The following is a 26,918-nucleotide window of genomic DNA, read 5'->3' as shown; positions in this document are numbered from 1 at the left end:
TTCCTAGGATTTTTTGAGAGACCATCTCGCGCGGGGGGCGAATAGGAGATGGAAAAATAGTCTTTACTTTCTTTAAAAAACAACTTGGATAGATTTTTAATTCCTTTAGTTCCTTACAGAAATTTGTGCACAACTTCCATTTTCCTCTTCCTTTAATTAGTTCACTATCGTCTCCTTTCCATAGACACCTTTTGCTTGTTCTATGATATTCCCTCGTCTTTCCCTTCTCCCCTTCCCTTCTCCCCTTCCCTTCTCTGTCACTCTTGAACCTTTGTAGCGCTTTCATTTAGTTTCTGCCGCTTTACCTTTTCCTGTCCCTTTTCACCTTTTGTATTGCTCTCTTTTTGTTGCTCTTCAACGACGTGTTTTATTGACTCCGTATAAACATATTTACATTGGATTGCTGCCTATAAAAATCTACCATTTTCTGTTACTCGTGTCTCATTTTACGCTTCCGCTAGCGCTCCTCCCGTTCTCTGCCTCCATTTTCTGTCATTTCTCCCCTTATTTCTACTCCCGCTTCTCCCTTTTCTCTCCTCCCCTTTTTACCACCCTTTTTCCCGCCCCTCTTCCCTTTTCTGCAGCCTCTTTTCTGTCGCTCTCTCCTTTCATCCCCTTGTGTTGTAACGCTCCAATCGCCCCTTTTCTGTCTTCTTGCCTTCCGCTTTTGTCTAAGTTCATTCCTTTCTCGTAGTCCGTCACTTCTTTCTGTTCCCCTCGTCAATCAGTACATGTGTAAGACAATTTCCTCCCTCCTCCGCCTCGAGGAAATCCTCCTCTCAGAAGGCGTGTTGTGTCTGCCAAGTTATATAGTACATTTGATCTTAAATTTTCTAACTTGAGAGAAATTTGATCTTATGAAGAACCTCTGATTACTCCCCAAAGTGCATTTTTCAAGCTGTTAATTTCAGTATTTTTATCATTTATTTCTCGTATGTTTTTGGATGTTCTGGAGAGAAAACTCGAGTAAATAAATATATGTAAAAAGCGACAAAAAGTGGGCGGAAGTCGTTCCACGTAGGACGATATTCACAGGAAGTACCGCTCATTTCCATTTTCTCACCACACTATCATTCGCTTTCTGTCTTATTTTCTATTTTCCCTTTTGAATTCGTCTCGTTTCCTTTAGGATATTAATACAACTGTTCAAAAGTTTAAATCATAATCTTCTCGTGTTTCTTAAGAAAATTTCAATTCTATTTATCCCCTTTTCTATTTTCTATTCAACATTTAACTTTCCACGCATTTGATTCTTATTATTTTTGCACTTTTTCTCTTCAAAAAAAGGACACTGATGAGTGACAGTTTTTATGAATTAACCACACAAATTGCCACTTATTTTACTATATAGTTTTAAAAATCGTGACCGGACATTCGACATTCAAAATATAATAATAATAATAATAATAATAATAATAATAATAATAATAATAATAATAATAATAATAATAACAATGATGATAATAATAATATTAATAATATTAATAATAATAATGTATTTTATCATAATAATAATAATAATGATAATGTATTTTATCATCATCATCATCATCATCATTATTATTATTATTATATTATTCATTTCTTTACTTTTTTTTGAATAATTAAAAACGCAGGGTAGTCTGTTTCAAGTTCGGGAGTTTCATTCGCTTCGAACTGAGAATTTCATTTAGTCGGTTTATTTCTTTCATAGTTATTATATTTCATTATTTTTTTAACTATTATGATTTGGAAATGGTGTACAGAGGACTGTTTCATCGCCGCTAGTAGTAAATTCACTGAAAAAAAGTTGCAAGAATTTTGGTTGTCATAGTAATTTCTCTTTCATAAAGTTACGAAGCATTTTACAAAATGGTTACGAGCGCGTAGGCAATCCCAAGCTGTACCAACATGTATGTATGTATGACCGATATGTCCGGGGTTAGGGCCTATGACGTCGCAGCTATTGCGTAAAAAGGCTCTATCAAAGCCTCGATTATGCCCTCTATCTAAGTGTTAGTCAAAATTAAACCTAGCTCACTATTTTGACTACTAAAGTCAGTTTTTCATTATTCTTTTCTCATTATTTTGCTGTTATAGAGATAAAAGTTGGCGCCCTCCAGGCGATATAGGGCTAGTCGGGCTAGTAGTATAGCTACCGGTCAACGTTGTGAGTTAAATGATATCACGTACGTTTACTTCAAGACAGACCGCCGCAACTGCCACGATTATGCTTTAAGTTTGGATAAAAGCTGCTTGTTTATGGCTTTAATCTCGCTATAAACGGTAAGTAAATAAAGTCCAGATATTGTTCTGTTGATAGCTTTTCTGTTTAACAACCTCGTTGGAAATTATTCTAGTTTTTGGCGTTCTTTCATCATTCGTATAAACTCATGTTCCGACTAGTTAGACACTTATACGACTTTTACAAATTTCTCTCCGGTTTTTTTCGCAATTTTCATTTCAAGTATAAAAGCGAAAGAAATATTAAAGAAAACTGATAAGCCACAAGAACGGACAAACTGAATTTTTAGTCACTAGTACAACTGTCTTCAATAAAAATATATTGCTTTCTTGAAATTTAAGTTTACCTCATTATATATGCACATAATTAACGTCGTCGGCACATGGTCAGTTGAAGTTCGAAGGAAATTTTTGTTAAGAAACTCTACTGTTATTCCACCGACAGCAAGAATAAAGAAACTATCCGAAGTTTTTTCTTTTGAATGCATTTGGAAGACACTGAACTCAGTTAATATTGCTTGGAATCATGTGAAAAATTCAAAGAGAATGAACTCTTCAATGACCCACCAGATATTCTGACTACAATCCGCTTATACACGCAATCAAGTCGACAACCTAGGCTGTTGTTTTGGTAAGTCCTCGATAACCATTTGACCTTATATCGATTCTTTTATTGTTTTCAAAATCTTGAGGTGATGAAAACAGCGTTTCGAGGGACGCAGAGAAACAAAGATGTGCAAATCCTGGCGTTACACATCTAAGCGGGCTTTCCCTGATGACTTGAAATTGACATCCCTCATTTAAAGTCTAGTATGCAATGCTTTTTCTGTCAATATAACCTACTAAATCTATATACTGTTTTATCTGACGAGAGCATAACAGATCCCCTTACTTAAACATTTTTATTTTGATCTTTCACGCGAAGAAATAGTTTTTGAAATGCAGAAATAGTTTACAAAAAAGCTTAAACTTATTACTGCAGAATCGCTTGTCAATGTGTTTATCCTTTTAAATAAAATTTCAAATTAAAGATAACTACGCTATTTTTTCAACCTATTTTTGATAACACATCCCTGATTGGATACATGGAAGTTATATAAACAATCGAGCAATGGACATTAGTTATCATTTACTACTATACATGCGAAATAACGAGCATGCAATTTTCAAATGAGTATATAAAAACATGATCTGGCGTGATTCACTTTACCGGACGTACTGATCAATCAATTTTTTGAACAATTCTTTCTAATTACTTTCGTTTCCAAAACCACTATTTCCTTTTCAGCGTTTGTGACGGTCGTAAAAGGTCGTGTTCAAGGCAACCAAAAGTATTATCAAAAATAGAGCAGGCAGAGGGTAAGTTGGGTGTCGTAATTAGTAGTTATAGAATAAAAATATTATGGAATTTTTATTCCTTGATCTCTTAATGTATTCTCTGAAACTTTCTGACCACATCAATATCAGAAAACTTACAAAATCCTATGATATTAATGTAAGTGTTTATTTTCATTTTTTTTTTTTTTTTCATTCATTTTCATAACTTTGATTCAAATACGAATTGTATTATTTGGTAAAATTATTAATTTATTCATTATGTTTTTATTTTTTATTTCTAATTTGGTAACTTTCTGATTAATGATCTACATCCTGTTCAGATAAAAAAGACTTTTAGCAAATATGCTACAACTCATGGTTTAGCAAAGTTGAATCAAAACTTGATACTAATGAGGACCTGTTAGGGGTGGTGAGGAGTGGATGTTCAATCGTCTCGATTATTCTGGGTCGATTATCTCATATGCCTAAAAGTACAGAGACCATAATCCCTTAAAGCTTATTTTCAATTATTTTTTTACTTATTCTCAGGGATTTTAGAATAATTCGGCGGCCACCAGAGCTCTGGCAATTGCTTCAAAGTTAACTGCCAGCTACTTTTTCTTTTCTATGAAATTAATACTTTCTGTTCCTTGTATAGAAGCTTTGCACCATCATGTGATGGCAGCCATGTTAGATGGCAGGAACAATACAATCTTTTTACATAAAAAAGACCTCCATTCCTGAGAGCAAAGTGATTTTATTGTTCCGCTATCCAACCACAGGCAGTCCAAGCTGTATTATGGGTGTCGGCACATGATGGTGCAAAACCTCTGTTCAGCAAACTTATGATTTATGACAGATTTATGACCAACTACTCCAAAATATTCTAAAAGCCCTGATCCTGAGAAATATTTTGTCAGTTATCCCTTATATTTAAAAACTGAATTGCCTGTTATTCCTTTATTGGTGTTACCTCTAGCAAGGCCTAGCTTACTTATTAAGAAAATTTTAAAAAATGAGATAATTAAATCCTTATGTGAATACAAAGACTGAATAAATTAATGTATTTAAAAGTGAAATGGATAACAAGACATTTGAAAATAGGTTCGAGCATGAAAACATATAAAAATCCTGCCTCATTTTAAAGAAACTATGGGGACTTGCAATGTTAAAGGAGAATTTATTGAACAAATTGTAAAATGCCTTATTTAATATCAGTGTTCTTTCAGTTAGAAGGTGGTCTACCAGAGAGCTGATGGTGCACATTTACCCCCCCCCCCCACCCCCTTTGTCCATCAGTGCTCTGTTTTAAAAGTATTTCAAGCTTAATAAGCTAAACACCCTGCGAGCAGAGTCTTAGGAAGAAGTCAAAGAAGTCAAATTGGATGTGATAAAAATATTAATTTTGATAAGAAAAATAGGAATGAATGAATGAAGGGGGAAATGGACAAATGAATAAATGAATGAACAATTGAATGAATGAACAGATGAATGGATAAACAAAAGAATGCATGAATAAATGAATGAATGAAGCAATGAATAAATGAAAAAATCAATAAATGAAAAATTGAATGAAGGAACAAATGAATGAAGAAATGGACAAGTGAATGTCAACACTTGACCAAATAAATGAGTTTTCTACGTGACAATAAAACATTGGTGATCGACTTGCTTTTACAAATATGCAATGTTTCTGCAAGTTTGTCAAGGGTTGGTCTTATAACATTGTTTCATTGAACAATGTTGGGTACGATTAACCTTTGGCACGTCCAATGGACTTACTGGCTGTATTTATTTTCGCAGAATCAAATATTATTTTTTAATATTTTTATTGAATGATAAGACATTTAAACGTCGTCACATTCATGGCCATTGTTCTAAAAGGTCACGTATTTGTTGTTCTGCTTTGTACTAAAGTATGTAAGGATTTTTTTCTTTGTGCGTACATTGATCAGTCACTTGTCAGTCAGTGTGTATTATAAGTTTCATTGGTTTGGCCTTCCATCGATCACCAATTAAATACGAGGATGTAGGTGCTTTACTGTAATATGCTAAGAGTGGTTCTCAGTTCGCCAGATTAGTTTCATGCTTCAAATTATCCCCATAATCCCCTTCACTAACAGTTTAGCACTTTCAACTCCCTAGCGTCTTTGACTTAGATGATGTAATATTCATAACATAGGTCATATGCGTTTCACATGTTTGCTAATATTTTTGGTATGCAAACTCATATCGAACATTATTGCTGACTCATGAGATAGTTTTTTTATTCTGGATATTGGTATTAAGACGTAACGCTATATATAAACACGTATCACGTTAAGGTAACTGAATAACGATATGTGAGTGTGTATCTTTAATACTTTTTACGATACATATTTATGCTTAGTAAAACTATGTAGAACCTTCTTGACCTCAACGCAATAAACGCAGTATGAATTAATGTGAATTTTTTCTCCACTTTGGGAATATTTTTAACCTGTTTTTCTTATTATTAAGCTAGGCTGTTATCTTTTATTAGTTTTTCATGTTAAGATCTTAATAAAACTGAAAAAGCTTAGGAATTTCCCGTAAAAGCTTTCATGAATACATAAGTTTGTTTACAAGTGTTAATTTCACGAAATTTGAATTTGCCGTAGAATAGCCGATAACAATACGAAACTCCTGAGGGACTGCGAAGGAATTACGAGAATTTTAATCACATTAACTTATTCATATATTCAAAACCCCTTTGTTATGATTGGAGGATCAAATCAGGTATTTGGCTTCGGCCCAATGTCGTATTAGTTTCGGGTGTTCGGTAATGAGTGTCGTTGTAATGTTTTCGCGCCATCTTGTATCTTGCCAAAACAACAAATCGTAAATCAATAAGAGTAAAGACTCTGATTCGGTCAAGTAAACACTGCTAAATGTAGTGGTTTTGCTATTATTTTACCTAGAGTTTCTTGGATCTCGAGGAAAAAGACAGAGATGCGAGGATTACGAGAAGAAAGGTGGAAAATATGGGTGTTTGTCGCTACCAGTTTGATGGTTCACACAAAAGGTATATATCGGACTAGTAGCGTGGGTTCCGTGTTTTAGTTCCTTCTCTCCCGGTTATCCTGTCTTCATTCATCGTTATTGCTCTGATATATCTCCATACTAATAAATGAGGTGTTTTACTTGTATACAGTGATGTTTTTGGGGTATTATGGAATTAAAAGAGTTGGTTTTTGTGCGCGTAAATTGTGGTAAATGGCGACCATGTCGTACGAGTATGTTTTGGCCGTCATGTTTCATTCACGGCATGTGATTGTTTATTGTAGGGAGCTTGCTTTTCGTTCTTCTCTACACACATAAAAACGAAGCTCCTGTTCTTTCCCTAAAACATCCTTAGAAATGCTATGTTTTTATACGCCTTTTGACTTGTGTTGTGTGGAGTACTAAGTGTATTCTTTCCTTCTCTAGCGACCGACTTCAAGTGTAAAGACAATGAGTTTAATTGCACGAACTTATCTTGTATCCCTAAAAACTGGCGATGTGACGGAGAACCAGACTGTCTAGATGGCTCAGACGAACTCCGTTGCCGTAAGTAGTATATATAGAATAAACTTTTTTCGTTAAAACACGGTCTTTATAGAAATACGTTGGTTTATGGTGAAGTAAACCGGCCTTTATCCCTTGCTTCCCTAGCGCTAGTGTTTTGTTGTTGTTTCATATTACGATCAATACTTCCATCCTGCTCCTCATACTACTATGAAAAACACACTTTTATTTGAATTTTTTAACTCTTTATGTATTCGAACAAGTAATATTTAACTTATTCGATGAATTCTCTTGCTTTTAGACAAAAATAACGATGATAAACGTATCTTTTTTGAAATAGAGATTTCGAGTGGCGTTCCCCGTAGAAAAATGGAGAGCGCCATTCGTATTTCACTCCCTCGCTCAATAGCGTCTGAAAAATCGTCTTTACGGAATATAATATAATCGTTTTTGTAACTTCTTTCAAATATAAAATAGTCAAAGAGACTTTGAATCATTGTTTCCTTTATTATATAATTTAAAATCTTTAGTAGATTCGTTCATCATGTGACGGCTTACTAGCCGTAACCCTTTTTTATACAATAGAATATTCATTTAAGTAAAAAATATTTTTAAAGAAAATATCACTAAAACCTCTATGTGTTGTGGTTATTTTGATGTAATTTTGAAAAATTCTGGTTTAAAATTGATTTAGTAGGAGAATTAAACGTATTTTGTATTTTTGTGTTGAGGTGTGCTGGTGTTTGTTGTGGTAGTTGGTAATTACCATACTAGACAGCGCTCGGTGCCTCGACTAGTTCACCATTCGATTGGTTCTTTAACCATCAAAGAGCTTGATTATTTCACGAATGAGTATCATCCAATGGGTTCTTTCGCTAGATGGAACACAAAAACAAAAGATTTGACCACCCCCAGCTAAGGAGTCACGGTAGAGCTGCTACCGACACGTTTCATTTCCAAGAAATGAGTCAAATATATGGTAGACTCCTCTTTTTCCATCTTTTCTCATCATCTGTTTTTATTCTATCCAAAATTTATGTATATGCTAATTATGACAACTGATAAAATGATATTCTGAAGAAATTAAAATATTTCTACCATTCTTAATGAAAAATTGAAAGTTTACTCTATGCTATAGCATTACCTATACAAATGTTATGTGCAAAACACATAGTCAGTTGTTTCCTATTTTTCGAAGTTGTTGTCAACATGATCCAAACTTATGTTTACCCAAAAGTACATTGGTTTATAATCCAACCTTGGAAGTTTTTTAATTTGAAATTATGATTTTTGCTGTTGTTTATGTTTACACTTCTCAACATTGGTATTATTTTTTTAGTTTGTGTTGATAATATTTTAAGTGTTTAACCAATTTTCATTAGTATTTAATCAAGATTTCAGCCATATATGATAATGTCTGGAATCTCTAAGTGGTTGTATAGACCTGTGGGCGTTTGGAATTTTTTTATGTTGTCTTTGAATTATGACTGCTCTTTTACTTTAATTTTAAGTCTTGTTCTATCGATTGACAAATATTGAAACCAGTGGTTATCAATCTACCACATAATTGCATACATGTACTGAAGTATATAAAGGGATATTTTCATGTGCATAGCAATAAACCAGAAGAGTAGAATATTTTTAAGAGCTTTTCCACATAGTCCTCATCTTGCCTTCAAGAATGTTCTATAATGCAATAACATAAAGCTATTAACCAGGAATAAAATCTATAATCTTATTTAAAAATGAGGATTATACTATATTAGTTTTCTAGATAATATCAATATTGTCCTTCTAAGGGACTAGTAAATTATCCAGAATCGATTTTTTGAACTTGCAAGCTTCCATAGTTAGACCCTCTGGCAATGCATATACTTGATGCGAAAATGCTATTCCAAATATCCTATAATTTTATCAACAATACATTTATTTTACACGTCAGTCATTGATTTATATGCTTGCTTTGTTTTTGTTTTAATGTATTTTTGTCAAACAACTTCAATCTATTAGTTTTATATTCAAAGCAGTGTGTACTCATAACAGTGTGATTAAACTCAGATACTTGTAGGGTATAGAGGTTATTTTACTTCAATAATTTACTTATATTTTTTCTGTTATCTTTGTTCTGCTTCATTGCTGTCAAGTTATTTTATTAGTCCTTTTCCTCCCAAAAGCTAACTTTAGAAACTGATAAGGTTAATTTAACTTCAGAAGTCTTGAATGTCCCAGAATTATAGCATTCATTAGAAGTTATTTTTATGTTTAAACAATATCTTTAGAAATATAAAGTTAGTGTCTATTTGTTTGTGGAATACCATGACAAGGCAATTCTGTAGGGAGTACTTCTGTGACTACATCATAAAGCATAGTTCTAATTTTTTCCCATGATAATCTTTTGTTTACATTCAAAGCTTACATATAAGTAATAACAATGTTGATTCATTGTTAACATCTGATGTCTTTACTTTGGAAATATTATTATTAGCTTAAGTCAATTGTTTTGCATTAAAAGGATTACGTAATAGAAAGGGAAAATGTTGCAGTTTTTTATTTGAACCTTATTCATTCATTTGATACCAAATACTTTCCAACTTAGATTTTTATGTTTAGCATTAGATAAAGATATCATAGACAAGTTTCCTGTTTATGAGTTAACTCATTACCATGAATCAAACTTCAGGCTGTAGACATGCAAACAACGTTATGAATAAAAAGAGGATCTTATACGCCCTATTATCTACAAGTATGAGAGCAATATCTTGACTAGTTTGGAATCTATAGAAGTTTAAAAACAGCAAAATGCAGGAGTAGCTACCCAGTATTTATTTCTTGTAAAACTTGACAATGCTTAAAAAATAAATTTTTTAAGAGTACTCAACCAAATTCATTTTCTCAAGGTTGAATGCAGATCTAAATTTAAGAAACTTGACGGGCCATGATAATAGTACACAAGCTTTGAAAATAAAAATGGCTTCTTAATTTTACTGAATTTGCATTTTTCTGGGGTTTTTTTTGGGCACGTTAAGTTGGATGCGCTCCCACAACCTTGAGAAAACAGTCTATTAAATACAGTAGATATAGTCAGTAAATAGCTCAATATTTCACACTAAATTATTTAGTTCCTCATGGCTGTCCTGTTTCTTAACATTTAATAGAAGAGTTTGGTTCACTTTCATTCATTAAGAAATGGTGCAAATAACTGAAAACTACATTTAAAAAACTCATTAATAATTCATGAAGGAAACACAATAGAAATCATGACCATGAAGGAGGTTTTATATCTGATATAGATTCGTCTTCATTTGCATAAACTTTAACTTGGATTTTCTCTATCAAACTTGGTTCATTTCGTAAAGAATTCGGTACAGTATGAGAACATACATCTGGAGTTTTTTAAGCCGTTTAATAAGTTCGCAGATCGTGTTTTATCGGGTCTAAAACCACTTGGCTACGCCTCGTGTTTTATACCCGATAAAACACTCCTGCTCGTTTATTAAACAGTACATAAATCATGTTTTAATCAAGTCAGAAGCTAAGAAATTGATTATCTTTATTCCTTTTCCAGCTTCCATAACATGTAATCCAGACACTCAGTTCAAATGTACCCAAGGCCTTTGTATCCCCAGCCGATGGGTTTGTGATCTTGATCATGATTGCTCTGATGGGAGTGATGAATCAAGAAGTAAATGTGGTAGGTATTTCTCTAATTAATGGTTAACCAGTATGTTTCAATCTTTGAAGTTTCTCTGTATTTCTAGTAAATGAATAAGAAGGAAAATATAACACTGTGTAAAAGGTCTGAAGCTGTACTTATGTTTCAAATGTTTCTTTTACAGAACTCTGACAAAGGGCTAACGTCTGAAATGTTTAGATATAATTTTTAGTAATTTTTTTCTTTTTTTTTTGTTCATCATTTTTTTCATTTTTTCATTTTTGTTTGTTTGTTTTTTGTCTTGTTTTGTTTTTATTTTTTAGTGTTTTCTTTATGTTAATTTATTGTGTTTGGCAAGTCTAAATTCTCAGGGTATTGTATCTGATAACATCAATGTCAGAGCAGATGTTGTATATATTCTTGATTTGTCAATCAGCTATTTAACAGCTGTTGTCCAGTGTAATCAGCTGGTTTCTCTAAAATTTACATGATAAAAAATACTAAAGTGTTTTGACACCATATCTATTGAAATAGAAATATGAATTTTCCAGATACTAACAAAGATATAAATATGAGGCCTTAAAATGGGGCTTTATTACACTGTTTTAGGATTAGGATTGAAGCTTGCATCAATGTTGCAAGATGCTAGAGGTTAATTAAATTTAGTTTTAGATGTCAAGTTAAGTACTAGCTATTCTTAAATTGCGGTTTAATTTTGTTATGACCAAATGTGTAAACCAAAATAAAAACATGTTTAAGCATAGATCATAATAAGATAATTATTAAGTAAAACGTACTGCTAAATACTTGATATGTACTTAGGATTTAAACTCTTTAACACAATTTTACTCAGTGTCTACATATTTGGACCAATATTTATTGAATTGTATTTAATTATAAACCAGCATTTTGAGTGCGTATTAGTCTGCTGTTGATGCCATAATGGCTAACCATTTAGTAACAATTGATTTCTGGTAAATATTAATGTTTGACCAGACAAACCATTGCATCACTTTTATTTTTATAGGATGGCTATATATCTTAGATTGCTATTGGATAATTTCTCATGGTCTATATCGTACATGGATCTAAATTTGTCTAGACCAATGTTGCTTGTTTTTTATTGACCTCATTCCCCCTCTCATGTGGAATGTTCATCAGCTAAATGGCAATAGACTGTTTTCTCAAGATTGCGTGTGCATCCAAATTTAAAAACTTGTATTATAGTATTATCCTACATTGCTATGAAATTCGCTTTGATTTAACAGATCAAAAACAGTTTTCCGTGTTTGATACTCTGATCAAAGCACGCAGGATGTTGGGAGAACACGAGAGGAGCGTAGGAAACCACTCCGCTACGTGTCGTGGTTTCCAGCTTCTCGAGTGTTCTCCCAACATCCCAAGTGTTTTGATCAGAGTATCAAACACAGAAAACTGTTTTTGATTTGTTTTACAAAATAACAAACGCGCGAAAAGATCGAAAAAAAGCAAAGTCTAAGTAAATTCTCCCTACGTGCCGTCTTATTTAAACTGACCAATGAGCGCGATAGATTAAAAATGACGATAGCGTATTTTGATACTCTCATCAAACATGGTTTTCGACCAATCATAGCGCGCGTAGTATCCCAATTATTTTATAAAAGAATTTATAAAATCGATTATTCTCCTCTTTAAATATAAAACTGTCTTCTCAATTTTCACTTTTGTGGCCTGTTGAGTTGGATGCGCACGCAACCTTAAGAAAACAGTCTATAGAACTTTTCATTGTCATAACATTTGGAATAGACATCAAAATTCAGACTTTTATCATCTGATTGAAATCCAGCAATCATGATGAACCCCGGCTATAATTGTCATGCGTGATGTTCATTGTGTTTGCTAACTAATGTTTTTTTTGTATGTGTTGTGTCTTTTTCAGCTGTTCGAACATGTTCTAGTGATGAAATGACATGTGGAAATGGAATATGCGTAACTAAGAGATGGATATGCGACCGTGAAGATGACTGTGGTGATAACAGCGATGAACAAAATTGTGGTAGGTATCATTTCTCTCCCTTCATTCTTCTTCGCTAAATTTTCTTATTAAAAACTCAATCCAATATCTTTGAATAATTTTTTGAAATAATTTTCATCTAAAAAAAGGAATTTATTCTCAAGTGATTCTTCAACTTTCTTTATTGCTTTTCATTCAAAATATTTACTTAAAAAATCTTTTCAAATTAAAGTTTAAAAAGACTCACTTAATTACCTTAAAACAAGTATGTACACTGTATTTCTTTAAATTCCTGGCTCGTTCCTTCAACTTCTTAAAATTTAACTGCTTTTCTAAAAAGAGATTTAAAATTTAATACTTGATGATAAATATTTTTCGGTAGTTTTCGGTTGTAAATGACCATTAGAAAGATTACTGTGGTATTGAAGAATGAGTGAAAAACGAGAGACAGAGGGGGTTTAATGAGTAGTTGGTTGTTTAAAAATAACTATAAACAAATCTTGTGGGTTTAAATTCTACAGCTTAATAAAAACAATTTATTAAGAATTTGTCAAGAACAGGATTTTAAAGCGTGAAAATATTTTATTTAAAATCTCATTAGTTCTCATAAAATCTTTTAAATTCTTTAACAAATAAAAACTAAACCTCTTCTTTAACTGGTGCTTGGTATTTTTTCTGCACATCTTGATGGCTCACCTGTAGGGAACATCTCTTTAGGCAACAAGACATGCCCTAGTAATGAGTTTACTTGCAACAATAAGAAGTGTATCTCCAGGAGTTGGGTCTGTGATCAAGATAATGACTGTGGCGATGGATCTGATGAACTACATTGTCGTAAGTACTAGATATTTGTTTCCATGTGCCCTTACGAATCAAGGGTAGCATAGCATTAGTGCACTCTAGTATGACGCATGAGTAGAGTTTGTTAGATCTCTTGATATAAGGACTTTCTCCAGGTTAATCAGCAAAAAATATCAGCTTGGGACCACAACAGTTGCAAGCCCTATACTTGATTGTCTGTTTGTGTTAGCTGTGTTGTTGGTGCAGTATTGGTCCTTGAAGTTTAGTGGTTAACACATAAGACTAGAAATTACCAAGGGCACATGATATTTAGCCCATTTCAACTTCTAGCTCAATTGTATGCTATTAAAATTGCTTAATCATTCAAGTTTGACAGTTAATTGTTTTTTTTTTCACAGCCCCACATAGCTGTAGAGCAAATGAGTTTACATGTGCTAACAAACACTGCATCCTGAGAGACTGGAGATGTGACGGGGATAATGATTGCACTGATAACTCAGATGAGATCGGCTGTCCACATGGATCTAACTATTGCAAGAAAACTGAGCATCAGTGCGACACAGGAGAGTGCATCCATAAGAGCTGGGTTTGTGATGGAGAGAATGATTGCAAGAACGGTTCTGATGAAAGACAATGCAGTAAGTATTCTCAATGATTCTTTGGTTCCTTTTTGTTGTTTTTGGTCTTTTATGGGGTGGGGGGGAGGGTTAAATTAAAAAATATAATTCAATAAAAAAGTAGTCAATAATTTCTTCAAAATTTGCAAATAAAGAATAGTAACAAACCTGTACAACATTATCACTGTTTTCTTTGTGATGCACTGATTCAGATAACAGATAAAGTCATAACAAATTTGTTGGTTTTAATTTTATTTTTTCAGCATCACAGTCATGTCCCCATGTCAGTCAATACACTTGTGATAATCGCAGATGTGTGTCCCTCAACAAAAAATGTGATGGCAAAAATGATTGTCTGGATAATTCAGATGAAAATGGATGTCGTAAGTATACATACAGGATTTCTGAAAATCCCAGTGATATGAAAACTTGGCTATTTCAAAAAAATTTTACTTTAAAGTCTTTAGAATTTTTTACTACTAGAAAAAGCATGGGACACCGATTCATTATGAAAAATGGTCACAGAAAAATATTTTAAGAATTTTTTTTTTAACTTTTTCCTTCATTTTTCTTTTTTCTAGTTCTCTGTACTGAACTTGCCAGAATTTTTTCCTACCAAGATTTTATATTGTTTTTTAAACAAGTAAACTTCAGTGGTTCTGTTAGGTTTAGTTTGCTAATAACTTACTTCTTCCATTCCTCAGCTGTCCCAACACCTAGTGTATGTCCAAAGGATCAGTTCCAATGTGGTCAAACCACAAAATGCATTCCTTACAGTAAAGTATGTGACAGGATAAAGGACTGTGATAAAGGTGAAGATGAGCCAAGTAGCTGCTGTAAGTTTTTATTTAATCAACTAAGTTTCTTGCAGTTTACAGCAATAACCAAATAAAATACTGATTATTTATGCATCATTAATAGATTTTGTGAACCATTGATGGTATATTGAAGGTTGTTTTTAATTCTCATCCCACACTCCTACTGTTATATCACCAGATATCAATGAGTGTCTAGATCATAATGGACAGTGTCATCATTTCTGTAATGATACTAAGATAGGATTCACCTGTTCCTGTCGCACTGGATACAGTAAGGATCTGCAGGACCCCAAACTCTGCAGAGGTAAGTAGTTTCCTTTACTAACAGACAATTGTTAGAAAACGTTTTTTTTGTCTCTTTGCACGAAGTTCTTTATTGCTGCAAAAGAATTCATTGTGTTTCATATTCTAAGCTACAGTAGTAATATAAGTAGAGTTAATTTAACTTCCTTCAGTGAGGCTTAATCCACGCGGTACCATAACATTGATGATTGACAACACAAAACACTCAACTCATATGTTGATTTTTTAAGGGTTTTTGAGGGCGTTTTATGCTTTTGACACTGCTTTTTTATCATATTGTGTTGGTAATAATGTTGTTTTGTGTTTAGTTTTAGATGACAATGAGTGCAACACTCCAGGAGCTTGCAGCCAGATTTGTGAGAACACCAAAGGTAGCTTTAAATGTTCCTGTATTGATGGATATGTCAAAGAACCCAATGGAAAGACTTGCAAGGCACTTGGTGAGAATTCAACCTTGTTAATGTTATATTTCTTCCTTATTTTCTTATTGAATACTACTAACAGTTCTAATATTCCTGTTTTTCATCCTTTCTCTCTTCCAAATGTTTAAACCCTTCAAATTTGGGCGCAGCAACCATGCAACCCCTTTGGAAGTTAACAGAAAATATTTTCATAGTGATTGTATCAATTTGTTAATTTTCTTTTTTGTTTTTGTTCATAGGACCTCAAGCCTTCTTGCTTTTCACCAATCGCCAGGACATCCGTCGCATAATGATAGACTCTTCAGACTACAATGAAATAGTTCCTCGACAACGAGCTGCCATAGCCCTGGACTATGACTATCACACAAGTACAGTATTCTGGACCGATGTCATCAAAGAAAGCATTCAGTCTGCACCCCTGAACAACGGGTCTGCACAGAAGACGATCATCAATGAGTCACTCCATACACCAGATGGAATTGCCATTGACTGGTTGAATAGAAAGATCTACTGGACTGACACTGGTACAGACTTGATTGAAGTGGCTGATATGGATGGTAGAAACCGGCTAAAACTTGTGGACAAAGGATTGAATGAACCAAGAGCTATTGTTGTTTATCCAGCTATTCGGTTAGTAGATGTAGCATAATATGTAATAATTTTGTAGAGTAATATGTAGTAGAATAATATATGGAAGCTTTAAATTCTTTTCCAAAAGGGTGTTTTCGTAAAAATAATCTTGTGGAATTTAGGAATATAGCTGAGCTGGGAATGGACTGAATCCACTTGGGCATAATGTTTTGCCCATTTTAGACCACATGTTACTCTCTTCAGAATAAGATTCTTTAATTGAGCAGTATCCATATTCTTGTCTACTCATGTGCAACCATTAAACAAAGAAGTAATACTCTAGGGAATGACACATGGTCTGAAATGGGAAAACAATGGTGGTATAGGAATAGTGCACTCACCTCTCATTTGAGATCTTAGATTTGATTCCTGGACTTGGCATCCTATGTAAGGAGTTTTTGGGTATTCCTACAATGTAGATGGAAGATTTAGTTTCTCACCCTGTAAATTCCACAAGCTAAATTCCAATTTGACCTGTAAGCTCGTCATGCCCTGGCTTTAATCAGCACAGATGTTGAGAGATGAGGCAGTAAGCCGTGTGGGATGGGCATATAAGAACATGCGTAATAGGTAAATTACGAGCCTTGTGTGAAACGACTGAAGAAGAGGGCTAATGGGCCTTTCACAACTTCAAGTCACGTAAAAAATGAGCCAGCTCAACTAGAAACCATGGACAGCAGTTTCGGCCTGTATTGGGCCTTGTCAGCATGGTGTATCTAGTGAGCTGGAATGCCACGATGTTGTTTCAGAGTATTCATAATATGTTAATGATTGCTTACAGGATTGTAGGACATGCAATAAAACAGACAGTTTTAAGTCTTGTTAGAAAACCTAACTAAATTCTAACTAATTTGAATCAGCATTTTACATAATTAGTGTTTACATTATTCCTTTACATCAACTTTGTTCACAGAGGATAACATGTGACAGTAATTCAACTGATAAACTTGTGGTCCTCTTTTAATGTCTGTAGTTGATTAGGGATATGACCAAGCCACTTGAAGGTCTAACCATTTGCAGAAGTAATTACAAAGGCAGAACCTTTTCTTTAGTTACTTTAAGACCCTGAGTGTTGGTATGACCAGGACGCAAAACATGATCTCCTGCTCAATAGACCAATGCTCTTACCAACTGAGCTAACTGGGTAGACTTCCACCTGCCAACATAATACTGTGTTGTTTTACTCAGTGATGTATAATGTTCTTTCAGGTATATGTTTTGGTCAGATTGGGGTGTTTCACCCAAGATAGAAAGATGTGGCATGAATGGCGACCCAAAGACCAGGCTTGCTCTAGTAACTACCAATATCCTCTGGCCTAATGCCCTTACCGTTGACTATACCAATGATAAGATCATATGGGCAGATGCTAAGGTCCACACCATAGAATCAGCAGACCTCGATGGGACCAACAGAAGAGTGATTCTCAGTGAGAATGTCCACCATCCCTTTTCAATCACTGTATTCCAAGACAAGATGTTTTGGACAGATTGGGTGAAGGAGTGTATCTATGTGGCTAATAAGTTTACTGGAGAGGACAGGGCAGTGGTACGGGATGGACTCTTCTCTCCAATGGATATCCACGTATACCACCAGCAACGACAGCCTATTAAAAACAATCAAAGTAAGTCAATGTGTTCAATGTGTCTCCATAAATTCCACAGTATATTGGCCATTCTAAGGTCCAGGAAAAAACTCAAGTTGGAATCGTATTGCATTGTAGGACTGTTTTAAGAGACAAAATATCTCCTAAAACAGTACCCAATCAGTGACTGCCTGCCTGCCTGTCTGTCTGTCTGTCTGTCTGTCCATCTGCCTCACGGTCTGTCTGTCTGCATGCTATCTTTAGTTAATTTAAAACTTTTACTACTCAGTTATTTTGCATTGCTAAACCTTTTGGTTGTTAGAAAAGCAAGTGACTCTAGCTTACACTATTTTCCTGCAATGCATGTACCTTAATTCCTTTCGTTCTGAACTTCAAATTCTAAATAAAGTAACTCTTAAATGTTTGTTTCTACTTGTGGTTTGGCAGACATAAAGCTTGGGGTCATTTATATATTCCATATTCTTTGTAGATGTTTAAATAGTTATAACATTTTATTGTTAATAGATCCGTGCAGTAATAACAATGGTGGATGCAGTCATATCTGTCTGTTGGCTCCAAGACCCAAAACCCACACTTGTCACTGCCCAGCTGGAATAGACCTGTTGAATGATGGCAAAACCTGCAACACTTCAGGTAACCTGTTTGTTTACTCAGACAGTACTTCTTAAAACACCAGTGCACAGCCAAGAAATAAAGCTGTGTCCCCTTTTCTGTGATATAATGTTGCTATTTGTAATCCTTTTATCTGGCAGCCATGTATCTGGTAAGATTCTGGATGGAAAAGTATTTTTGATTGTTGTATTGTCTAATTTCTCTGTCAAAACTAGTATATTTTTGTATCTTTATTGTCTATTTTTATTTCTATTTTAAAGTATAAAGAATAGACTGATGGTGTTAAGATTTTAGCTTTTCAAAACACACACACATAAAACAGTTTTAAATTAGATGCAACTTCATATTTCTCATCGTAAAAGAAAACATGCTTTATTACTGAAGTTACAAGGAAGAAAGATGTGTAGGTCTTTTTCCAAATTTATATATATTTTACAATCTGTACTCACAGGATGCTAATTAATGATAGAATAGAAATTTCCATTTTTATTAAGTAAATATAATACACAATCATAATCAAAGAAAATTATTTCCCTGCCCCATATTATTTGCACTTCTTTCTTTGAAAATTCACTAAAACAAAGTGAATAAGAAATTGTAATTGCTAAATCAATTGTGTTGTAATTGGTTTTTTTTAAATGTATGAAAAATTTACAGAAATGGTTTAGAGCAATATTTTTACCGTTAAAAACATTTTTTTGCTCTTATTTTTTTAAAACAGTAAGATATTATAATCACTTTTTTTGGTACTGGTTTTAAATGATTGTATTAAAAATGCAAGGGAAAATGTATTCTATTGAAATGTTAAATAAATTGTTAGGAGAAGTTTTTTTCCTTTTTTATTTTTATTTTCTATATTCTGTTGCTCACATTTTTTCTCCTGTCTTTTTTTTTCTCCTATCATTTTTTTCTGTATTTTTTTCTGTATTTTGTGCTTTTCTCCCTTGCAATTTTTTCTGCTATGACAAAATCAAGTATGCATTATTTTTGCTATCACAAAATCATTATTAGTATTGGGATAGTCTCTTGAGAATTTAAATACCTGTATAATTTAAGCCCTTTGTGGTGTGATTGTATTATCTGTTATTAATGTTGTGTTATTTTGGTTTTTAGACGCCTTTCAATGTTTTTCTGGAACCTGTTTGAATAATGGAACATGTGATGATGGCGGAGGGACCAAACTACCTACATGCAAGTGAGTATACAGACACATCTTGTGCAAGATATGGTGGTGGTGTGTTGTGTGGACCAAGTGATGGTGGTGGTAGTGTGATTAATAGTAGGTGTAGGTGACTGATAGTATGGTAGTGTAGGTGACTGATAGTATGGTAGTGTAGGTGACTGATAGTATGGTAGTGTAGGTGACTGATAGTATGGTAGTGTAGGTGACTGATAGTATGGTAGTGTAGGTGACTGATAGTATGGTAGTGTAGGTGACTGATAGTATGGTAGTGTAGGTGACTGATAGCATGGTAGTGTAGGTGACTGATAGTATGGTAGTGTAGGTGACTGCTAGTATGGTAGTGTAGGTGACTGCTAGTATGGTAGTGTAGGTGACTGATAGTATGGTAGTGTAGGTGACATAGTATGGTAGTGTAGGTGACTGATAGTATGGTAGTGTAGGTGACTGCTAGTATGGTAGTTTAGGTGACTGCTAGTATGGTAGTGTAGGTGACTGATAGTATGGTAGTGTAGGTGACTGATAGTATGGTAGTGTAGGTGACTGATAGTATGGTAGTGTAGGTGACTGATACTATGGTAGTGTAGGTGACTGATAGTATGGTAGTGTAGGTGACTGATAGTATGGTAGTGTAGGTGACTGATAGTGTGGTAGTGTAGGTGACTGATAGTGTGGTAGTGTAGGTGACTGATAGTATGGTAGATAGGGTAGATGACTGATAGTATGGTAGTGTAGATGACTGATAGTATGGTGGCAGTGGTAGTGTGAGTGAATGATGATGGTGATGGTAATATTGATGCTAGCAAACAGTAATCACTATTATTATAGCATAGTTTTCATTGTTGTTTAATGTTATTATCTCTGCATTCTTTCAGCTGTCCACCAACACATCATGGCGATAAGTGTGAGCATGCTTTCATAAATGGAAATACAAACCCAACTCCCAATCAGAGTAAAAATAAATCTAGTATGGAAGATACAGGCAAGTGTAACTCTTTTTTATTTCCTAAAAGAATAATATTCAGTTATTTGTCATCATTGTGTAGTTCTAGAAAATATCCATGCCCCACACACGGAGGAAATTGGAAATTCTGAAGGGGGGAGGAGGGTCAGAGATATAACAAAATTACAGAGTTGAAGAAAATTTGGTACTCCTGTGGGTAGGAAGGTCATTTTAAAATTTCCCTCCGTGGTGGGGGTATGGATATTCTGGAACTACACATCCCCCAAAAAATAATTAAAAATTAAAAATAATTTAGTCCTATTATTACGACATTTTATTTCAAAAATATTTACTTTATCTGATGAATTTAGAATATCCAACTAATTGTGGTAATGTTTTGATTTGTTCAGGAACTACCATAGGGATAGTGATTGGCATAGTGCTTTTTATTCTCCTTTTATCTGTGATAATAGGCTGCCTTATCCATAGGCAAATACAGAAAAGGTGAGACTTGAACAAGTGACCACAACCTTTGGAACCATAGTTGTGAAAGACAACTTGACAATCACCCATGCTTTCCACATTATTATGGCATAGAAAAGTGGGTGGTCTGCAAAACCTCCTATTATGCCTTAAAATATTACAAAACACACTCCAGCAAAATTATTTCACAGCCTTGTGGTTGTTACTTAGTGTTATGATCTTTTTTATTTTTTCACCCACTTCCACAAACAATGTGTACGGGCAACCCCCAAAAAATGTCCCATTAAACTGACTGACCCCCATTAAACTGACTGACCCCCATTAAACTGACTGACCCCCATTAAACTGACTGATCCCCATTAAACTGACTGATCCCCATTAAACTGACTGATCCCCATTTAACTGACTGATCCCCATTTAACTGACTGATCCCCATTAAACTGACTGACCCCCATTAAACTGACTGACCCCCATTAAACTGATTGACCCCCATTAAACTGATTGACCCCCATTATACCGATGGCCGCCATTAAACTGACTGCTGCCATTCCTTCCATTTCAGATATCCCAGATCAATGACATTCGATAACCCAGTATATAAAAAGACAACAGAGTCTAATAGCTCATTAGACAACATCTCAATACCCTTCTCTCGTAATAACAGACGTGGACCAGGATTATTGGTAAACTGAGCTCAAATGAACTTAAAGTGCCTATCACCCTTCCAACAATATTCTCAGTATTGATTCTACATGATTCTAAATTCTTATTCCATGTAGAATATTGTCAGAAGGGTGATAGGCAATTTAAAGATTTTGTTTTTTTGTTTCAATTCAAATTACTTCCATATTTTTTATCTGAAAGGGAAGAACAGAAAAAAGCTTTAATTTTTTTTGTGGTGTGTGTTTGATCCCCTCAAAATCTCAGAAAATAATGGGATTCTCTTCTTAACCCTTACGAGATATCTAACCCTAATTGTAACCCTGCATTGTTGTATTAAAAATGACTTGATTTTTTTCTGTTTCATTTATTGTGAAACTGCTGTGCAACTCAAATTATTTTGTGCCCCCTCTTTATCCTGATTTTTTAATGACCCCTCCCACCTACCACCCCTCCCCAGTAGAAAATAGTCCAAAGATATTGACAATGTGCGAGAGGAAAATAAAAAGCCAGTGCTATTGCTAATTTGATAATTTTCTTGTTTATGTTATAGAGCTCATTTAGAAATGAAATGGAAATGAATAGCTGTTAGCGTCATGCTGGTTTGTCAATATCATTTATTATTTCCATTTGCCAAACTCAGTGCAAATAACTTTATCTTTTAAAAAGGTGAAGATTATGTACTTATTGACTGAGTGGGAGGGCTGTATGGAAAAATATTTGGCTCGAGGTGATACAAATGATCGAGAGCCAAATATTTTCCCATACGGCCCCACCTAACTCAGTCAATAAGCATTTTATCATATGACCCTCACGATAAGAAAAATAATAAAATAAAAGAAAGAAAGAAATAGTAAATAAAAGCTTACAAAGAGAAAGCGCACGGTTTCGAGCAGGGCCGTATAGATTCATACGGCCCTGCTCACGCCTTTTTCCCGAAGGGTTTTCTAAGAGCGCGCGCCTGGGCAGATACTGGTCATATGATAAATGTGAATATTTACTTGAGTTTGGCAAATGAAAAGCTTTTCCTAATGTACAGAGAGGATTATTAATATTATTATTACAAAGTTTATCATCCTAATTATCAAAGTCATCCTGGAGATGTCATGTACAGTATACAGTATTATGTGTTAATTTCAAGATATTTATGAAAAAGGGCTGATGTCAGTGACGATGTGACCATCAGCTCAAGCAACAGGCACCTCATTTATCTGTCAATCAGCTCATAATTCATGAGCTGAACAGAACATGCCAAGGTGGCTGGAATTTTGGTTGGCAATTATTAATTTTAAAGATGTTTCATTCATCTACATGAAATTGAAAAAAAAACTTGTATTGAAAAGGTTGAATGGTCAAAGTTAATCCTGAAGGGTGTTCTGGGTGGTTGATATCCTGGGCATTTGAAGAGTGTTTGCATATAGACACATGCATTAAAGTAACAACATTCATTGTTCCGTAACTTAAATCTATGTTCAAGATCTGTGAAACTGCAATTAAATGTAAGCTTTGTTAACTGTTTACCCAGAACATCCTTTGGTCTTAGCTCCTATGAATTAACCTTTTAGACACGACACTTTTTTCAATTTTGGTACAGTTGTATATATTGGTACATACATTGTTGCTTGTGCTCGTGTTTCCATCGTCAGTGGAATGGCTTGAATGTGCAGGGTAACATTTAGCATTCTGAATAACCATTGTTTGCCATAGCATATTTACAGTTAATAGCATTGATTATATATGGCTAACTTCACAGCAATTTATATTTTGTCTAAGTAATGCACATTTAAAACTAAATCTGCAGTTTTTTTGTATTCTTTTGTTTCCTCTGTCCTGGTGACATAAGGAATTTGAAGCACTTCTTGCCGTCATGGTTTATTTTGTAGCATGGTATCACAGCTGGCTTGTGCACTTTTTGGATCAAAATCATGACTTTATTCGCATTGGTGTTTGTAATTTTTTTTAGAGAAAGACAAGTATTTTTTATAGCTTGAAAAAAATAATTCTCACAAGCTTTATGGTTTAGTATTAAGCTAATTGGTGTTGGTTGGGTTGATGAGCAGCTTGGTAAAGCCTGACAGTAGCTAACGAAATCACTAATTATAATTATAATTTTCATAATGTGCCGCACTTGTTGATAATCATAGTTGTTACCCTGCAAAAGTTAACATTGTACAATATTATATTATAAGAGGAAATAATTTTGTTGCTGCCAGTAAGAGCTCAGCTTTTCTGTAGGTGTAACTCTCCTTAAAACATTACAATATAGTGTTTAATACTTTCTGGGCTTCCTTTGGTGTTGAAGAAATAGACCCTACTTATCAAGTCAAATATAAAGGAAGCCAATTCCTAGAATATTAAACTGCTGTATCCTTCCAGATCACTTAACGTGTAGTTTTCTTCCACAACTTGACAATATGCAATGGACTTATCTAGTTTGGGATGAATACCTTCCCATTTCAAACTCATTGGAAATGCTATTATGATTAATACCACAAAGAAAAAAGCAACCATATGCAAGGAATAGCGACAATTTCAAAAACATAATTATCCAAACTAGATAAGTTCAGCTCATTGTTAAAAACATTTTTTAGATAACTTTACCTGTAAAAATAATGATCTTCACGGCCTGGTTGTCGGAAGGGTGGATAGTGTTATCTGATGATGGATAAATCTAATCCAGTGGATAAATTTACTGGATAACAGCATTGACTTATCTGTTGGATAAGGATTTATCCATCGGATAGTACAATTCACCCTTCGTACAACTGGGCCCTGGTGCCCAAAACCATGTTATTACTTCCTGTACAGAACTCATTATATTAAGAGAAAAAGCTTTGCTGAGTGCTGAGATAACTTGGCTTATAAGCCTATTATATTTGTATATCTTGGAAGAAAAATTGATTTTATAAAGTCAAAAAATATTTTACTGCAGCAAAGAAAAGAATGAGATTATTTCTGTCCACATGTTATTGTCATGCAGGGTTTAAAATAATGGTCTGTAGATGGTCATTATTACCATTATTATTATTATTATCGTACTTCATTTCTTGCTCAACTGGTCAAAAAGACCAGCAAGGCAAAGATTTAAGTGGATTTAAATTTCAGTTCTGGCCGGAAATTGTCTGACGACCAGCCGTTATTTTAAGCCCTGTTGTGTAATATAATAATATAAACACAAATTGAGCTTGATCACAAGGACAAAATATTTCAATTTATTTACTGTTGTGATACTGATTTTCTTTTCTTCAGACATTTAGATGTACTGTGAGAAAATCAATATAATATGGTTAAGTTTTGTTATGTTTTCACTACCAGTAACAGAGTAGATCTTGTATGATTTAGAATACAACACGATGCATACTAAGTTCTCTTACATTTCTCTCGCAATACTTTATAACACTATAGTACCCAGACAGCTTTGGTACCACCTGTACAATCAAATTTACATTGCCAGAGAAATGTTTTGTGATTTACAGAAACAGATAAACAGAGTTTAGCCAAAGGTTGCAGGAGACACACAAATCTGGAGTGCACTTATCTTAATAATATTATCCCGTCAGTAAGAAATCACTTGCACTCTACTTAGAGATTCTTAATGTTTTGTGCTGCAAAGTTGACTGTGAACTGCGAGGAACTGACATTTTATAAGTGTCTGTTTTGCATTCTTACAAAATTCATGCACAAACTGCTCTGTTATTGGTAGTCAGTATTTTATTAGATATGTTATGTAGTACTATTATATCCTATATTACTGACCTTAATCATACCAAGGAGATTTTGATTGATGTCCTCAAGCCTATTGGCCGTTTTGGACTTTATTGCAAGTCTTATTGGGTCAGGAGTTTACCTATAAAACTTATGACAAAAAAGTACTGAAATAAGAGAGCCTCTGAAACCCAGGGGAGTTGGCTAAAAGTATTATATTTACTCCCTCCCCCACAGTTGTCAAATACTTTGGGACAGTCAGGATTTATAGAAGAAAAAACAAAATGAAGATCCATGTTTGTGGTACTGTATTCAATGGCTTGATTAAGGTCTTAATTAAGGATTATACAAATTTAACGAAACACATATAATTATATTACTGATCAATGTACCTTTCCTAAGTTGCTATCAGTTACCATGAAATTTTGTTCGCGAGAGTAAGTTACAGTGCAACTACTATAATGATGGCCACTTAGACAGTGGGAGCCAATCAAATTGTCGAATAAAAACAATACATTCTGACGTTGGGTAGTGGAGCCAATCAGAAAGCAGCAGAAAAAATAGGTTTCTGATTGGCTGGACTTCCCAAATTTGAAATACATTGTCTCCATTCTACATTTTAATTGGTTCTTTTGTCAGTAGTTGCACTGTGAGCTGAACAAAATCTTCAACATTTAGGAAAGGTTCCGTTTATTGCCATTTCAGTTATCAAGCTCTGCTTGATTTTACAAGTCAGAGAAAACTTCAATATGTTATTCAAATAACTTGGAAACATTAGACTAAATTTCAATCTCATTAAAGATTTTGATCAACTGAGATAATGTGATGGGGAAGTAAGTTACATATTTAAATATATTTACCTAAATTCCTGTAAAATGTGTGTATATATTATTAATAGCAAACAAATATGGAAACAAATTTATACTGTACAGTTTGAAAATATAAAACAGAAATAATTCTAGCAAGTGTGTTAATTATTGTTGAATCTTGTTCAAATGGCAAATTACAAACTAGTTATACAATACTTTTAAGTGGTATACCATGTAATGACCCACATGTCACTTGCATTGACTATGCATCCACACGACCCATTGGGCGAGTGTGTACACAAAGAAAATATATGTGACAAGTGGGATATTCTATGGTGTTCCAAGAGAAAGCATTGTATAACTATCTTGGTAGTGGGGAATTGAAATTTGGGGCTATAAAACCATGGTTTCCTCATATCCTTCTCTTGGATATGGGGAATCGAGATGAGAAGCCATATGACCATGGTACCCTTGACTCCTTATCTTAGTTATGGGGAACAGAAATGTGAAGCTCCATAACCATGGCACCCTTATATCCTGATCAGTTGGTTATTGGGCACGAAATGTGAAGCCATATAACCATTAACTATCCTTACGGATATATGGCCTCACATTTCCATC

At 34.1% G+C, this 26,918-nt stretch overlaps 1 protein-coding gene across 6 annotated transcripts; it reads left to right on the top strand.

Moving 5' to 3' along the window:
* Positions 1-1,973: 1,973 nt before the first annotated feature.
* LOC116300215 (low-density lipoprotein receptor-related protein 8) lies at positions 1,974-26,449 on the top strand. Of its 6 annotated transcripts, none has more exons than XM_031709030.2 (21): positions 1,974-2,265; positions 2,669-2,854; positions 3,512-3,582; positions 6,480-6,583; positions 6,988-7,107; positions 10,631-10,756; positions 12,636-12,752; positions 13,413-13,544; positions 13,910-14,149; positions 14,392-14,511; positions 14,833-14,964; positions 15,125-15,250; positions 15,558-15,689; positions 15,911-16,301; positions 17,511-17,923; positions 18,410-18,538; positions 19,631-19,712; positions 20,573-20,679; positions 21,051-21,144; positions 21,686-21,806; positions 22,337-26,449. In XM_031709030.2, the coding sequence occupies exons 4-21, from the start codon at positions 6,511-6,513 to the stop codon at positions 22,373-22,375; spliced, it is 2,694 nt and encodes an 897-aa protein (XP_031564890.2). In that variant the 5' UTR covers positions 1,974-2,265; positions 2,669-2,854; positions 3,512-3,582; positions 6,480-6,510; the 3' UTR covers positions 22,376-26,449. The 6 variants fall into 6 exon arrangements, with proteins under 6 accessions (XP_031564890.2, XP_031564892.2, XP_031564894.2 ...); XM_031709038.2 differs by having other exon boundaries at positions 1,975-2,265; positions 13,428-13,544; positions 15,564-15,689; XM_031709036.2 differs by having other exon boundaries at positions 1,975-2,265; positions 13,428-13,544.
* Positions 26,450-26,918: the final 469 nt, after the last annotated feature.

Source organism: Actinia tenebrosa, unplaced genomic scaffold (genome assembly GCF_029948245.1).
Source record: "Actinia tenebrosa isolate PJP-AT-01 unplaced genomic scaffold, QUT_ActTen_1.0 PGA_scaffold15__27_contigs__length_11533743, whole genome shotgun sequence".
Classification (NCBI taxonomy): domain Eukaryota; kingdom Metazoa; phylum Cnidaria; class Anthozoa; order Actiniaria; family Actiniidae; genus Actinia; species Actinia tenebrosa.
This window is presented reverse-complemented; position numbering and strand designations above follow the sequence as displayed.

Excerpts from the sequence above, each read along its gene's own strand:
- LOC116300215 (XM_031709034.2), top strand. The coding sequence starts at position 6,511 with ATGCGAGGATTACGAGAAGAAAGGTGGAAAATATGGGTGTTTGTCGCT. Across the intron at positions 12,753-13,412 it reads CAGCGATGAACAAAATTGTG|GGAACATCTCTTTAGGCAAC; the intron begins GTAGGTATCATT and ends GCTCACCTGTAG. Across the intron at positions 14,512-14,832 it reads TTCAGATGAAAATGGATGTC|CTGTCCCAACACCTAGTGTA; the intron begins GTAAGTATACAT and ends TCCATTCCTCAG.